The following is a 15103-nucleotide window of genomic DNA, read 5'->3' as shown; positions in this document are numbered from 1 at the left end:
AGCTGCTGTACAGACCTAATCATAATCGTTAATTTGTGGTCACACCAGTGTGACGCCTGTCAGTCACTGTCTTCTTATGCGATAGACGTAGCGTCAGAATCTTTAAGAGCCACTTCGGTCTTCTAATGTCCGTCTGGTGTTTGTTTGTGCAGAGGATTTGTGGACACCAACCACATCCTCAGGTTTTGGAGTATTTCTACGCCATCCTCTCCTCACAGTTCACACTGTTTCCATCTCAGATGCCAGCATTCGCAAATAAGATGGGTAAGTATTTTAGCACCAGACAGTTGCTTGTTTTTGGTCTCAAGTAATTTCTAAACATCCAAAATTTGGATAAAATGCATTTATTGATTCAGAAGAATAAAAACCTCTTTCTGAGCGACAGTTCTGCCAAAATAAACTCATAAATGAAATACAGGGAAAATGAACATCGCATTTTTGTGTCTTGTAATACAGTCATATAAATTAGTGAGAAGTATTTTTGTGATGAAGTTCTGTTTAACTGAATTGTGAAATGCATCAAAGAGGATGTATGGAGCTGCCTGTTATCTGGTTTCTATGTGAATAGTATTTAATTTGGTTAGTTTTTTTAATGCATGGCCAAACTGTGATTGAACACATTTGAAACATTAGTTTCAGTACTTCCATTTAGAGGTAGACCAGGTGTGGTGATTACAGTTCAACTCTGGCTCAGGAATATCTCTAGATTCTCTGAGAGAACTACTGAAGCAAAATGGGTGTTTGGAAATCAAACTGCTTCCAGCAAAACTCCTGAATATTTGAAAATGTCTGAACAAATCAGGCCTGGTTTTCCCGTACGAGCAGCCCCACACTGAATGCGTTTCTCTCGAGCCATTAATGTTTCAACAATGAAATAAGCAACCCTTTCATTTTTAATTATGAAGAAAATGTCTTTTTCAGATCCCTCAAGCCTTTCTCTCTCTGTGGCATTTTCATATTCACAAACCCAGCGTCCATGTTTGAAATCATGCCAGGAACAAAAACTATAGACGACACCTGTCATTGTAGCTACAGGAGAGAACTGAGTTCCGTTCCAGCATTCATCGCTAGTTCTGATGATGGTGGATTTACTCAGGAGAATCGTATCTGTACATTCAGCTCCATCACTTTGTGATTTAAGTCTGACCCTTTGAGGTATTCTAATAACAGTGACAGTATACATTCTATTTACACAATCCTGTTTCACGGCTTTATTTGTAAAACCTATGAACAGTTAATAATCTAATAGCTAAAAATTACTCTAGCGCTGCTTTTATCCATAAATTACGCTACATAGACTGTTCATTTGTGTTGCTGCATGTTTATGTCAACATACTGTATATGAATAATGTTGATGTGTCATTTCTGTTCACCTCCACACGTCCTTCTTTCTCTCTGCTCTGCTTGCCAGCGTCATCTGATTTCTACAGGATGGCTCTGGAACACAAAGCACTTCTGTGTGTGGGAAACGGGTACAGTGAAAGAGACACACTCACACACACACACATCTACCTTTAAAAACCATCCACTTTTGTCCTTGTTCCTAACATGCTGAATTATTTTCATAAATTTCATAAATTTCAGTGAGAGCCAAAATCTGTAATAAATCATTTTATGCTGCTTTTCAGTTGAATCTATGTAAAGAAAAACACATTTCTCTTAAATACTTATAAATTCTTCTTATTTGCAGTATTGAATTTCACTTCTCAGTAGATCAACATTTGTGTTACACTTTAAAGGTTGCATGTGGCTTGTGTTTTTTCTCATCACCACAGCCATTTCCAGCTGCACTGAAACAAACCTAATGTTGCATGTGTGGTCTGTTGTTGATGAAATTGTGTCACAAAATCCTCTCTGCATAATTTTGTTGTGTAAATATGCCCTTTGGTTGTGGTCTCCAGTTTCCCCTGCCTTCTATTTGTTGTCTTAATGGTCATCCTCCTCTGACTCATAGGCGTTATGTCTTCTTCTCTGCAATTCTTCCAGGAACTCAGATTTGAACACCGCCTGCTGTGGTTTTCTACAGAAGCTCAGCATGTGTCTACTCTTGCAGTCCGACTACGCTTCTGGCAGTTACCAGCACGGTTAGTCAGCTCGCCACACAGAGACACAGAAGATGTTCCAAAAGAAGAGCTGTCAGTCAGTCCACTGACTGTTTATTATGCGATCAGTGTCATTCTGTTTTCTGAATCCAACATCAAAGAAAATGTCATAGCAGTCATTGAATCAATAATTTAGTTGTAAAATAGTGAGATTTAGAGTTAGGTAGAAGTGCTAGCGCAACAACAAAAATATAGTTGAACACATTAAACTGCCACTTGCTGCCTCAGTTAATTACTCACTTCTTGTTCAGAGACCAGTAACAGACAAACGACAGCAGGATTAAAGTACAGGTATTTCCTCTGAAGTCTGGACGTAAGGCCATCCATTCTTTGCTCCCTCTATTTCAAAGTTGCGTTGTGTTGAGAACGGAATAGTGATTTGTTACTCTTACACATTAAGCATATGTGAGCTGAGGTCCTCGTCTTCTAAAGTTGAGGGAATCTGTGGGACATGTTGATATCTTCAGTGCTTGTGTCCCCACACTGAGTATCACATTTAAAACGGCATGCAGCACCACCGAACATGAGCTCCTTCTGCTACAGCTGGAGGTTCTTCGATGATAAACACGCTGACTGTTCCTGTGACCTTGTGTTGGAGATAAACACTGTTTTCTTTCTTTCGGGATGAAAGAGCTAAATCCATTCATCTTGCACATCAGAACAAACTGACAACAAAGACAGCATCACATTGGAATGTCAAATGAAGCAGAAAGCTTATTTAGCTTGAAATGAATATGTATAGCTGTTTGTCTGTATTTGGTTTATCGATGAATCAAGGCTCACTATGGTGCTTTCATGTGATGTTTTGGCGTGTGATTTTCCTTTAGGTCAGAATATAAACAAAGCCTCTGTTGCTGGCTTATGGAGCATTCCATAGGGTTCCAGAGATGAATTGGATATACTGCATATATGTGACTTAATTCGAAGATGAAATTAGGATTGCTTTCATTTCTGTTGTCTTGGAAAAGTACCTTGAATTCCCATGTGTAACAGATTTTGCAGCTCACGCATGAGGCACACTGCGGTCGTCCACCCCAGGCATCTGTAGCCGATTGTAGGGGAAATATAATGAGTGCATGACATGCAGCATTCCCTCCTTCCATGCTGTAGGGCTTATCCCTGCACCTCACCCTGGCTATGTCCAAGTAACTGACTAGTTGCTCCGGGCCTGACTTGTGCTTTCTCATGCTACATTTTGTGAACTGCTTGTTTCTTAGTTTAGTTTCTTTTTTTGAAGGCTGGAGCTGCCTCCAATCACCATGGAGATTTTGCTTTAAAGTTGCTACCCACCAAGCTCCACGTCTCCCAGCCCGGCGCTATGGACTGTTAAAATCTAAAATCATTTATTTTCATGTATCACTTTCCCCTCGTTGTCACTTCAACCTGTGCCATTTCCAACATCAACCATCATCTCCCAGCAAGTATTTTGTGAGCACTAAACGTATGCTAGTTAAATCGTATCACCATCTTCAGATCCCTTCGACATAAATCATGGGTTTGACATTCAGAATTTTCTTCTGATTCCATTGACCCAAAGGTGCAGGATCTCTTGCAAATGACATAAATAACATCACACATTCTGCATGTAAATGTTTTAAGCCCCATCTTATTCATAACCTTTTCATTCTCTGTTGGAGCTGTTCACATCTCGGATTGTTTCATGCAATCTATTTTTGCCCGACCTCCCTGTAGACCTTGGATTTGCAGCTCAGGCTGAGCCATGCATCAATGACCATTATCCCTGTCTGCCATCATTTTCTTTTTCAATACACAGCCTCAACTCCAAAAGGGTCCCCCTGATACACTGTGTATGTTTCTATGCTTGCTACACAATGTACGCCTATTTTTGTGCCGTCTCCCAGCCCAAGGACGCTTTAATTGCAAGACTTTCTTTTTCACCTGATGGATGTCTTCCAGCACTCGCCATGATTCTGTGTCAGCAATGATATGTTGTCATTTTTATAAGCTGCAGCTGTAATATATGTCCTCTCTATCTTGTTCATCTTAATTAAACAAGACATTTATTGATGTTTCAGGGCCCATGACTTGTAAACAAACAACCTACTGAGTTTTTTTTCCTGCTTGTCTACAGACCATTTCAATCAATGCAAGCCACATTGTTTCATTCTGTAACATATTTACCCCTGAACCTCACCATTTGATATGCAGTTCCGTTACAGATCACCGCTGTTGTTGGACGGGTAATGACTTATGTGGTTATTGATGAGTCCAGTATTTGATGATAAACACATGCTGGATGCGAAACAGATCTAATTTTGATTTTGTGTCTGACCTCCATAGAAGTAGAGGAGGTGGAATATATTCTCCAAAACAACCTTCCCTATCTGTGTTGCCACCTGTCAGACTGGCCCTCACTCATGTCTGAGGCTCCAGGACTGTTCGACAGCAGAGATCCCAGAGCCACTCAGTCCTGCCTGGTGCTGCTGCTCCATCTGGCTCTGCAGACCGGAAACAGGTGATGTAGCCTTAGATCCCCATTCCACCTTCCCTGATGCTGGGAATCAGCTGTGATTGTTCTGTCCCATATATTCACATTCCAAGATGCATTTTTTTATCTTACCATAGAGCGCAAAATGTTTTGATTTTGGACAGCAGCAGCCTTTTAGCATGTGTTTAGATTAGTTGGCGAAATTGCAGATGAGGAGAAGCAGAAGTGCAAAGACTGGTTTTTGATGACTCGCACTGTTTAGAGGTTTAAATGATAGATGAAGTGGCAGAAAAATGAATTGGCTGGAGAATGTTGCAGATAAATTATTAACTGAGAATTCAAAGTAAACTGAGGTTTCTGCCATCTTTTTTTTTGGAAATTACAATGGGATAATAATAAAGGATGAATGGGAACAGGATAATGCTGAGACCAGAGAAAAAGTCAGAAGTAAATGTACATAGTCCATCATCTTTGTCTGCCCCTACAGGGAGAAGCCAAAGAAAGTAATAGCCTGAACATTAGTTTGATCCACAAAGTGCTCCCTGTGTTTTCCCACAACACAGTTTACTTAAATGTCAAGGTGCAACACACACTGCGGCTTAGTGGACATTGGCAGCATTCATTTAAAATGTCAGCAAATTCTTTTGGAACACTATGATCCACTTTTGTTCTTGGTAGGAGGTTAGAGGACCAGGTAAAAATGTCATGACATCTAGTGTTTTTCATTACATTCAAGACTCAGGCTAAAGTACAAATCAATAGACAATTATTTCTTTTGACTGTCCCCAGATTGTTGGAACATAGAACAGATTAGCAATATGTCAGTGGTGTGTTTAATTTCCTGCTCTCAGGAATGGCAATTATACTCTTTAAATTGGTGTATGTTCAAGTATCAGCTTTGTCTTTCATTAACACACAGGTTTGCTTCCAGAGGTTTTATGGGAATTGGACCTGAGACACCATTTGTCGCAATGAGTGTAGACTCAAACTTGAGCCCATGATGAGAACCAAAGCCAAATAGCAAGCGCATCAGTCGCTGTTTTGGTCTGACATAGTTTGTGTGACCATGAGATAAGTTGGCTTCATTATTGAAGCCAATCGCATACAATTATATACTGTCATTGTACAATATATGTAATTGTCTGTTTTGTAACATACAATTAAATATTTAGATTTAATTGTATGTTACAATACATACAATTACAAACTGATTGAACAGCAGATGTTATCATTTCTGCCCCTCCCTCTTTTCCTTAGTTTGCAGAACAGTCGTGTGTAAGCTTGTGTCTGTGGGAGGTCCTTTATGTTGTGTGTTGTGGTCAGTCAATGACTTCTAATCTTTGAAGTCTCCTTTCTGGATCAAATACATCCTTTGTCACTGAGTTCCACATTTTCACTCCCACCATTGCACTGTGCATTTGTCTCAGTGAAGTTCCCTCTTCATCTCCACTCCTAAATCAAACATAATTAACCACAATTAAAATGCTGTCTTCTGCCAGATCAGGGATTCATTGTTATCTCCTGAAGTTGGTTTTGCAGTTCCCGAGAGTTCCCTTCTTTCCCTCTCAGCCGCTCTGATTCTTCCTCCGTGAATATTTTATCATCACAAAGATACATTGGCCTCTTCGCAAAGTTTAATCTGTTGCTGTGCGGAACATTGGCTGTGTCTGACCCCCAGGGGATGTGGATGAAAGGCTCTTCTCGCCACTGTGCGGTCTCATCAAGATAAATGGAAGCTGTGGCCAGATATTTACATAGTGGAAGAGGCTGCTGGGAAAAGAAAAGTGAAAGTCTGCGTGTGTCCGAGCGTCCAATATGTTTTTCTGTGTTTCTTTGAGAAATATAAGCAAGGTCCTATAAGGACCAGACCTCTTCAATTGCACCACGCTGCAGGAAACCTGACAACCAGCCTTTTTACTATGCTTACAAGAGCAATGAAGAAAAAACATCCAGGCTGAACACAATAAATTGAACAGAGAACAACGCAGGATTACAATACATAGTGTGTATATGCATTTGATGTGTGTCTTGTTATTAATTTTTTGTGAGAGTCTGGTTTTTATTTTGGTATCTTAATTATACCTTGCAGTTTTCCAGTATGTATTGAAGTCATTTTGTCATCTGATGATTGTGTTCTTGTGTGTTGACCAGGCTCCTCCCAGATCAGACCACATTTACGTGCGTGGTCTGTTTGCTGCAGTCTGTGCAGGGAGAGGGCGACTGTAGTCTAACAACCCCAGTGCTCCGCTCTGCCCTCTACCTGCTGGCTGTGACTCAGGAGAATAGCAGCGACCTGGATACAGTTAAGTAAAAAGTACTTGAGCATATTTTTCAAACAGATAACAGCGACTAGAATTAAATATTTTTAAGATTGTGATGTAAATGGCCCCTGCACCACCATATACACAGTTTGAAGTGTGGGAAAGGATTACGTTTGAAGAAGGCATGGCAATTAGCACCGCCTTTCCTAGTATAAGTGAGTGTCAGTCATGCATCGTTTTTTTTAAACTATTTATCAAGCTTAATAAAAGAAGAAGTATAAATATTACATTTTGAAAATATATCACAACTTTCATCCTTAAGAGAGACAGGTAAAATTGGTATATTTCCTCCATAACTTCGGTCTAACATCTTATATTCGGTGTGTCAACCTTCAACCAGTTCTTGGACATGGCATTTTTAGCTGCGAGTATCGAGATTTTAAACTAGTATTAATCACTTTTTTGCAGATTTGACGGCATGGAAAAACATCTTTGAGAACATGAGACCCAATTATCCTTTCTGTTGATGACATCGTCCCGGCATGACTTCACTTTAATATATGTCCAAAAATATATGAGAGTTGCTGTTGTGTGACCAACAATGCTGGGGAGAATCAGCTCAAATCTTTCTGGACCTGTTGTGCACATTGAAAACTGTTCTCTCTCAGCTATAGTGATTTTTAACTGCTGTTCCCATTTGGATTTAACAAACAATGCGTTAGCCAGGCAGCCTTCTTATAATTCACGATAAGTGCATGCAGCTTCATTGTTGCTTTTCACTTAAATAATTTGAAGTCATCTTTATCGCTTTGGGAAATTTGTTTGCTCTCAGTCCAGCTTTCATTACTGCATTAAAGTATTGCCTTTTCAGTTTCAGTCACACTTGAAAATTGCACATAAATTACCGTTGTGGCTGAAATTCAATTTGGCAGTTTAAATTCATATTTAACCTTACAAAGGTTACAATGAAACACACTTGGAAGAAAACTAAGTAGAGCATTAACATGCAGGCTGTAACATTCTCACTCCTGACTCAAATCCATAATGTGCAATAAATTATTCAGCAGCAAGGAATGTTAATTAAAACTTCCCTGCACACAGAACAAATAGTCTCCAGTGAAAGTCTCTGTAGTTGCAAGAACAGACAACTTTGCGCTGCAAGCTCTTTACAGTATTTTTATTCAGGGTGGTAAAAATAAGCAAGCCTGTCACGGAGGTGCCCCGCTGTGACTGAGTGTGCCTTCTCCATGGTGCTCATAATTTGTCTCTTGTTTGTGCCTTGAAGAAAGATTTTCTCCGAATTGGTAACATTTAAACATGTTTTCCTGTTCTCTCGTCTCCAGGCCGCTTTGAACTGCATCGACAAGATGCTGTCGTCCTGCCAATGTCTCTCCTCCCTCTACATTCACCATGCCGCACTCCTCCACTTCATCTGCCGCTACCCAAGCCTGGCGGAGAAATTCGGGCCTGTGGTGTTTGAACTGTGGTTGGCTAAGCAGGCGGATTACACTGATGCAGGGCCCGATGTGGTGAGAGGGCTATTGATCCTCCTTGGGATTCGAGTTTTCTCCGTGATATTTGCAAGCCTTACAAATCAAATATTTTTTAATATCTGTGCGCAGAGCGATAAAACTGACATTTCCGCAGAGAAGAGCCAGCATGTGGAGCTTCTGCTTCTGCTGGAGAAGTATCCAGTTGCCGTGTTAATTCTGCTGGTGAGAGGCACAATCCTTAGGTTTTCATGCTGAAAATAAAATGTGTGATATCATAGTTCATGGGTTTAGAAGATATTGAACGGCTGACAGGTATATCTAACAAAGTGCTTGTGGTGTGAGTCATAGGTGCATGTGAAAAAGACGATTGATTTTCCTTACACCTGTGTTCAAAAAAACTGCTTCACCTGAAACGTCACACCACGGCTGATCAATTTATTTCAGGCAGATTGCTTCATTTGTCTTCATCCATGTGACTGCTTGTTCTGTGCGACAACAGAACATGGTTTGCACGAGAGAGGAGCTCCTGGCGAAGAGAGCCCTGGAGATACTGGAGGCTTTCTTACACAGTGAAAGAGATTACGAGGAAAACATGTGTACCATTCTCAAACCTTTGCTGCTGCAGGCACTGCAGAGGCTCAGCATAGAGACTGTGAGCATCCAACAGGGGAAAACTAAGGGTGAGCAAATAGCATCCCGCTCGTTCGCACCCATGCTGTCCAATCGAACTAGTGAGAGTTGTTGTGGTCTGTAATTATTGTTCATCCACAATCCAGTTAGGGCCTAGCAATTGTTCTTGTGTCAGATGCTTCACAAGATGAGCCACGAAATAATGGTTGGAGTGAAATGCATAGGAACCTTCGTACCATTAAGTGTGATGCCATTTGAGTGGCTGTAGTCAGGACCATGTGGAGACCAGAGCACACAGAGACCAAGACCATGACCTCACTAGATATAGGACAAACTATTACTTTGTACCAATGATAGTGTTTCAATTCTTTATTAATTTTGTAAAAATAACTACAGTTTCTCTTGGCCTCTGTCTACTCTGGTTCACCACTAGCTGTGCATGCTCATTTCAAACTATTTCTTGATGAAAAACTGTCCCGCTAGAGCCAGGAGGGAGACGTGGCGCACAAGAAAGCCCACGAGTGAATACATGCTGAGGTGCACTGACAGACTGGGACTGTGCTGGAATGCGTCTATATCAATAGGTAGAGACAGAGTTTGAGGAGGTGGGATGAAAGAGACTCAGAACACTGGATCAGATCACTGGTGAGGGTGTGCGAGTCTCAGAACTTGGTTGGCTGGAAGAGACGACTTGAGTTTTCTTGTCTTTTTGGTGAGGCTAAGCAGTGGTGGGTGAAGGTTGAATAAAGTGGTCGCAGCAGTGTGATGCCTGGATTCCATTCAGCTTGAAGAGACGTTTGACCAGAATCTGAATAAATGTGCAGTAAATAGGCCATTACTAAAATACATAATTGTTTAATGCCCAGCGGAGAGCTGATGAACAGACAGAGAGAAGTCCCTACCACCCTCAGCATCTGTCCTCCACAGCAGCTGCTGACACTCTAAATCACTTTGCAACGTCTGAGAGGCTCCGCTACTGTTGCCAAGGAGCAATTAGTGGCTGCAGGTCTGCTGCTGTAGTGGTGAAGCGTCCCTGGAGTGTAATCATGGAAATCTCTGTTCTCGTCTGTACGTCAGGCTGGCTGCTATTGATTATTTATTCTCAAAGGTTCCGTCTGCGGTCTAACGAGTGTTTTGAGCCGAAGATAGTTTGCAGCGCAGTCCAGTCAAATTGGACATTCATTTGAAATCTCTCTCTCTCTTCAGAACCATGTTTGTCACACTACTATTACAGCTAGAGGCGGACACCACTGATCTCCGAAGACAGATGTGAATAAATATTCCTCTTTTGGGTCTCTTAGCAGCTGGTATCTGTGTTGAGCCTGTTTCCGTTTCCTCAATGTAATAATCTCAAACCCTCTTCTGGAAATGGGGAGTGCATTTAGAGTTTCTTTTTTGTAGTCTCAATCTTGGGTTTTCGTGTCTGTCTGTGATGGTCGAGGAATGTTCCTTATAGCTGGATGTTAAATACTGTTTCCGGGTTAAAGATTTTTGTAATTTCCAGACGGTGTAATTTATCTTTTTTTTTATCTCTCAATGCCAAGATCCACAATTCCCAGCAATTTGTCAGGCTCTAGTTCAAGGCGACGGGCTCTGTCACACATGTCTTCATTGAAACAGATGACGTCACGGCTCAGGAAACTCTGTCCCCTCTGATTAAAGCATTAATCCACATGGCAACATCTGTCGACTCAGCTGTCTGCATGTAACAACCAAAATCTTTCACTCAATCAAATATCCGGGGAGTGTTTCCTCAACATGTGTCTAGCTGGCTTCTCAAATGGCTGTAGTAAAATGTGTGGATTCCACACCATAATTCTGTTCAAGTTCAACTCGCAATAATTTAGATTCAAATGCTTGTGACTCCTGTGCAGCCGCTTCCCAGGTTAAAAATGGTTTAACCATTTTGCTCAGTGCAATATTGATAAACAAATGAAGATAGAAGTGAAAGGCGATTTAAGATGCGGCTAGCTTCTATATTTTTAAGTAAATCCACAACCAGGCATGATGTTTGCATCGCTGGGAGGTAAGCGTCACAAAGAGAAGCTGACAGACGTTTGTCTCCTTTGCCTTAATTCACACGTCTTCTCTCTTTGCAGTGAATTCTCTCCCTCTTCTCCTCCGGTTTCTTTGTGTGACACAAGCCTGCGACACAACTTCCTCCTGCTCTAGCAATATGGACGATGTGAATTTCAAACTGCTCTACCTCGGTGAGAAAACCTCTCCTTGATCAGATGTTATCTCACCTGCTGAACCATTCCTGGTATAATTTACTGCCCCACATCACGATCACACATTTCTGACAGGTGCACAGAAATGAGTACGAAGAAGCTCAGCAGAACCTTCACACTACTCAGCACTCATTACTGCTGAGTCATTAGTAATCGTGTTCAAGTCTACGGTGGCAACTCTTCTTGAATCCCAATGAGTTCTTTTTGCCTAGTCAAGGTTAACAAAGAATGTTGTCTTGAGTTCAGTATCATATCATTCACATGTGGATTCCAGATGCTGTATTTTCCCAGTTACTTTTTTGACTGACTTTTAAAATGTCAATCTGGCCTTGGTCAAGCTATTTCTTCAGCAGGGGTTCTGAATCTTTCTCCAGGAGGTGCATGGAGAAACCCCAAGTGGTGCGCCATCACCAGCCCTTTTTCCCTGCTTGAGTATAATGTCCCTTTTTGAGCCCACTTCTTCCTTCATTCTTAAACCATTGAGAAGAAAACCATACCCTCTCATGCAATTTATATTGAATTGCATTGTCCAAAATGTTATTTCTGATGATAAAGCCCAGCAAGTGGGCTTGTTATTAAGTTTGAGATTTGATATATGAGCATATTTTTGTTACAATGGACACATTAAAGTTGATTATTTCAGTGATGACTGCCCTTTTTTTTCTGGCTTGAGCACCAGCCCCCCGAAATGCCTGCATGCGTGCCTGCTTTCTGCTAATTCTCTCTAACGTCTTTTTGATCGGCCGGTTGGAGTCTTGCAGTGATAAGCAATAAATGGAATGGGCCTTTTATCTGTCACATTGTGTTCTAAAGTCGGCCATGAGTAATGAATTTTGTGATTTAATCTGTTTGTGAGCACTTTGATATTTAGATAGAGCAGAGTGCCATCCATCTTAATTGTGTGTGTGTGTGTCCGTGTGTGTCAGTGAGCAGTATAGTCGGGAGGTTGAAGCCCACCGACACAGAGAGTCTGCTGCCCGGCATCAACTTCCTCTACTGCTGCCTGACAGTGTCTCCTGCATATTCCACAGACAGAAGTGAGACAGACCATCATGCCTCTCCGGCTCCCTCAGGATGTCTCTATCTTTGTCTGCGGCCTTTTCATTCAGTGTGTTGCGGAGCGTGACTTAAGCTCTGGGATTCTCTGCGTTTCTTAATCAGGAGTTGTTTATTTCCACACCGGCGACAGATGTTGAACATTGCTCAGGGAAAAAGGTCACCAGGTATGTTGGAGCATGAGCCAACAGGCTGTTGGACGGGTCCCTGGATAGCTTAGATCTCGACCCGTCAGCAGCTGCAGTGTTAAGATAAAGGTGGGCAGAAGGCGGTTGACGTCAAAGGTTGTGATAGACACAAACTCCATCACCTCCAGAATGGCCACCCACAAGCCGTGGCGTCGCCAGTGATTATTTGTCGCGTCACAATGAAGATAAGCAGCCACATTGCGAGAGCTCTACAGCGAGATCTGCACGTGAGCAGCATATTGAGCATCATCTCTGGCCAGATGTGCATCAGGCGACATGCCAATGTGAACAGATGCTATCAGAAGCAGCCCCTGACCGGGTCGCGTCCCTTCACAGGGCTGAATAAATCATCTGGTTATTTTGATGAATTTTGCACTCACTCGTCATGTCCCGAGTGGAAACAAGCTCGGCACTCTCTCTCTCTCTGCGATAGAGAATGGATGTGTTGAAGGACGTCTGATTAAGGGTAGGAAAGGAAGCGTTGGGCTGCATGAATCAATCACTCGTCCTTCACTCATCCCTTCTCCATCACAGCCTTGGATTTGGCAAATGGGCTGACTCATACGTAAGCGCTGCTCTGGTAGAGTCGATGAAGTGTCAGGGTTTATAGAATCAGGCAAAGGCGGCCTTGCACCAAACCTTGCCCGAGGCAATGACCTCTGTGTTCCACTGTGAAAAAACCTCCACACAAATTCACCTTTATTGGCTTGTCTTTCGCTGCACTGCGAATCAGTAGAACCCACTTAAATGCACATTTATTATCACAGTACAGGTCGAGAATGATTTTGTTTGGCTTTAATACAAGCCTTCTGCAGGGAATACTGAGGGAAAGAAAACTAATTACGTACCTTGCATTCGTCTGCTCCAGTGCAACTTGTAGCTGGACCTCAGGCGACAGAGTCTTTTATTGGATTGTAAAAGAGACAAGAATGTTTAACATTCAGTCGTTTCAGTGAGATGAACAGGTGCAAGGTTGCAGAGGAGCCACGGGGGGTTTTCGGAAACAACCAACTGTACTGATCCATTTACTGTCTCGGAACTCAATATTGCAGCGGTCGCCTTTTCTTCACCGCCATGTCTTCCCTTCTGGTTTTCTCAGAATTTCTTCCATCCTCTGGATTTATACCGATTATTCTATACTCTACTGGGACGGTTCCAGTAGGCGGTCTGGTTCAGTTATGCAGGTGAACTCAGAATTCTAGTAATGACTCTTGTCCTCCTCAGCTGTCTCCACACTGCTGTCCAACAGTGCTCTGATTGACCTGCTGCAGTCAGTCCTCTCCTTCCCTGCTCCTCCTTCAGCCCTGCTGACCTGCACCCACCTCCTCTTGGCCTCCCTCATCCCTTTGCAGCACCTTCACTGCGTTCAGGTAAACATCAGGCCTCAAGACGCAGAAACTTCAACATGTAGAACAGAAAGATTATCCTGAATCATCTTGCTTTATCCTCCTTTTTTCATTGTTTAAGGTCCAGAAGTGCATCAGCTGGAGTCTGGACTCAACTGTGCAGCAGATTCTTCTTCAGAAGAGAAACACAGACAATCTTCTCTTGGGTAACACACGTTGTCTTTTTCATCAACCTAAAAACAAAATCTTTCGTACAAGTGATCAGAAATGCCAGACTCACGCTGTTTTTTGAGATTTTTTTGAAAGAGAACTTTGACTGAATTAAATTAGTGTAATAAACCCAGCATTTAAACCCCCCTCTCTGAGAGCTGTTCAGCTGCAGTGGACATGTGCAGCACAAAGCCTATCCTTCCCTCGGTCGACCGTTCAAGCGCTCACAAAAGAAACAATCTGCTATTCAGTTTAAGTTCCAGCCCAAGGACACATTCACAACAGTCTGTGAGAGGACATAAACCTCGTGTCCACATTGAAAACTTGAAAATCTTTTGAAATAAGTTATAGAGAACTGGAGAGCAGTTGCTCCGAGGTCCTGAAGACAAGGACTGTTGTGTAATAGAAGAACAATGATTTGGAATACTAAAACTGTCCTGCATGCCAGTCATCATACCAGGCTCAGAGATGATTTGTAAATAGAGATGGGCGACTGACGAATGACTTGAAATGTGTTGTTAACTGTATTTTTAGCATCGCCCACACCTGTAGCAAGTATTTGCTTACCTTGGCAGCCATGAGGTACTGTTGATCAATCCACCTGTGTTGCGTTAAGTGTATGCTAAAATTAGCTTTGACCCATTCTTGGGTCTTTCATTACGGTAAGTGGTCCACTTGCTGCTGCAGCACTGAGACGGATCTTCCCTGCTGCTCCCGAGTCCATCTGCTGGATAAGTGGCACGTCAGGGTGGCTGTGATGTATTGGCTCCCACCTTCTGCCTTTCTATCTCATTTGCTCCCTGCTCATTTAGCCCTGTCTCCGCTTCTCTTCGTCCTGCTCCCGCTTCCTGTTTGTCCTCCATCTTCTATCAGCGACTGTCTCCTACTGCTCCGTCTCCACTGTCACCGCTAATTGAGTCTTTCCTCCATCAGAGGGGACAGAGTCTGGCTTTCGTGCAAGTTAAACTGGCAGCAGCTCGTGGTTTAAAACCTGACTGTTTTTTCACTCCCTCTGACCGGCTCATTACCGCCATCACCTCTGAGGTCTTTCTGTCTTATTGAGGTTTCTTTTCTCTGTATCAGTGTCGCCTTTGATTACCATCAAATATTCACTTTCCTGCACCAATCTCTTCAGTC

General features: G+C 42.4%; 1 protein-coding gene across 10 annotated transcripts in view; it reads left to right on the top strand.

The window, feature by feature from the left end:
* Window positions 1-15103, top strand: part of LOC128751680 (meiosis inhibitor protein 1) — a 44433-nt gene that overhangs the window by 23580 nt on the left and 5750 nt on the right. For 8 of the 10 annotated variants that reach the window (XM_053852897.1, XM_053852896.1, XM_053852899.1 and 5 more), the window contains 11 exons: window positions 153-264; window positions 1412-1472; window positions 1987-2084; window positions 4404-4578; window positions 6703-6853; window positions 8156-8527; window positions 8805-8985; window positions 11035-11145; window positions 12093-12203; window positions 13635-13780; window positions 13878-13962. In XM_053852897.1, coding sequence (XP_053708872.1) covers window positions 153-264; window positions 1412-1472; window positions 1987-2084; window positions 4404-4578; window positions 6703-6853; window positions 8156-8527; window positions 8805-8985; window positions 11035-11145; window positions 12093-12203; window positions 13635-13780; window positions 13878-13962 — 1603 coding nt within the window. The remainder of the gene's footprint in view (window positions 1-152; window positions 265-1411; window positions 1473-1986; window positions 2085-4403; window positions 4579-6702; window positions 6854-8155; window positions 8528-8804; window positions 8986-11034; window positions 11146-12092; window positions 12204-13634; window positions 13781-13877; window positions 13963-15103) is intronic. The other 2 variants (XM_053852903.1, XM_053852904.1) reach the window with 2 other exon arrangements.

This window comes from Synchiropus splendidus, chromosome 19 (genome assembly GCF_027744825.2).
Source record: "Synchiropus splendidus isolate RoL2022-P1 chromosome 19, RoL_Sspl_1.0, whole genome shotgun sequence".
Classification (NCBI taxonomy): Eukaryota; Metazoa; Chordata; class Actinopteri; order Syngnathiformes; family Callionymidae; genus Synchiropus; species Synchiropus splendidus.
This window is presented reverse-complemented; position numbering and strand designations above follow the sequence as displayed.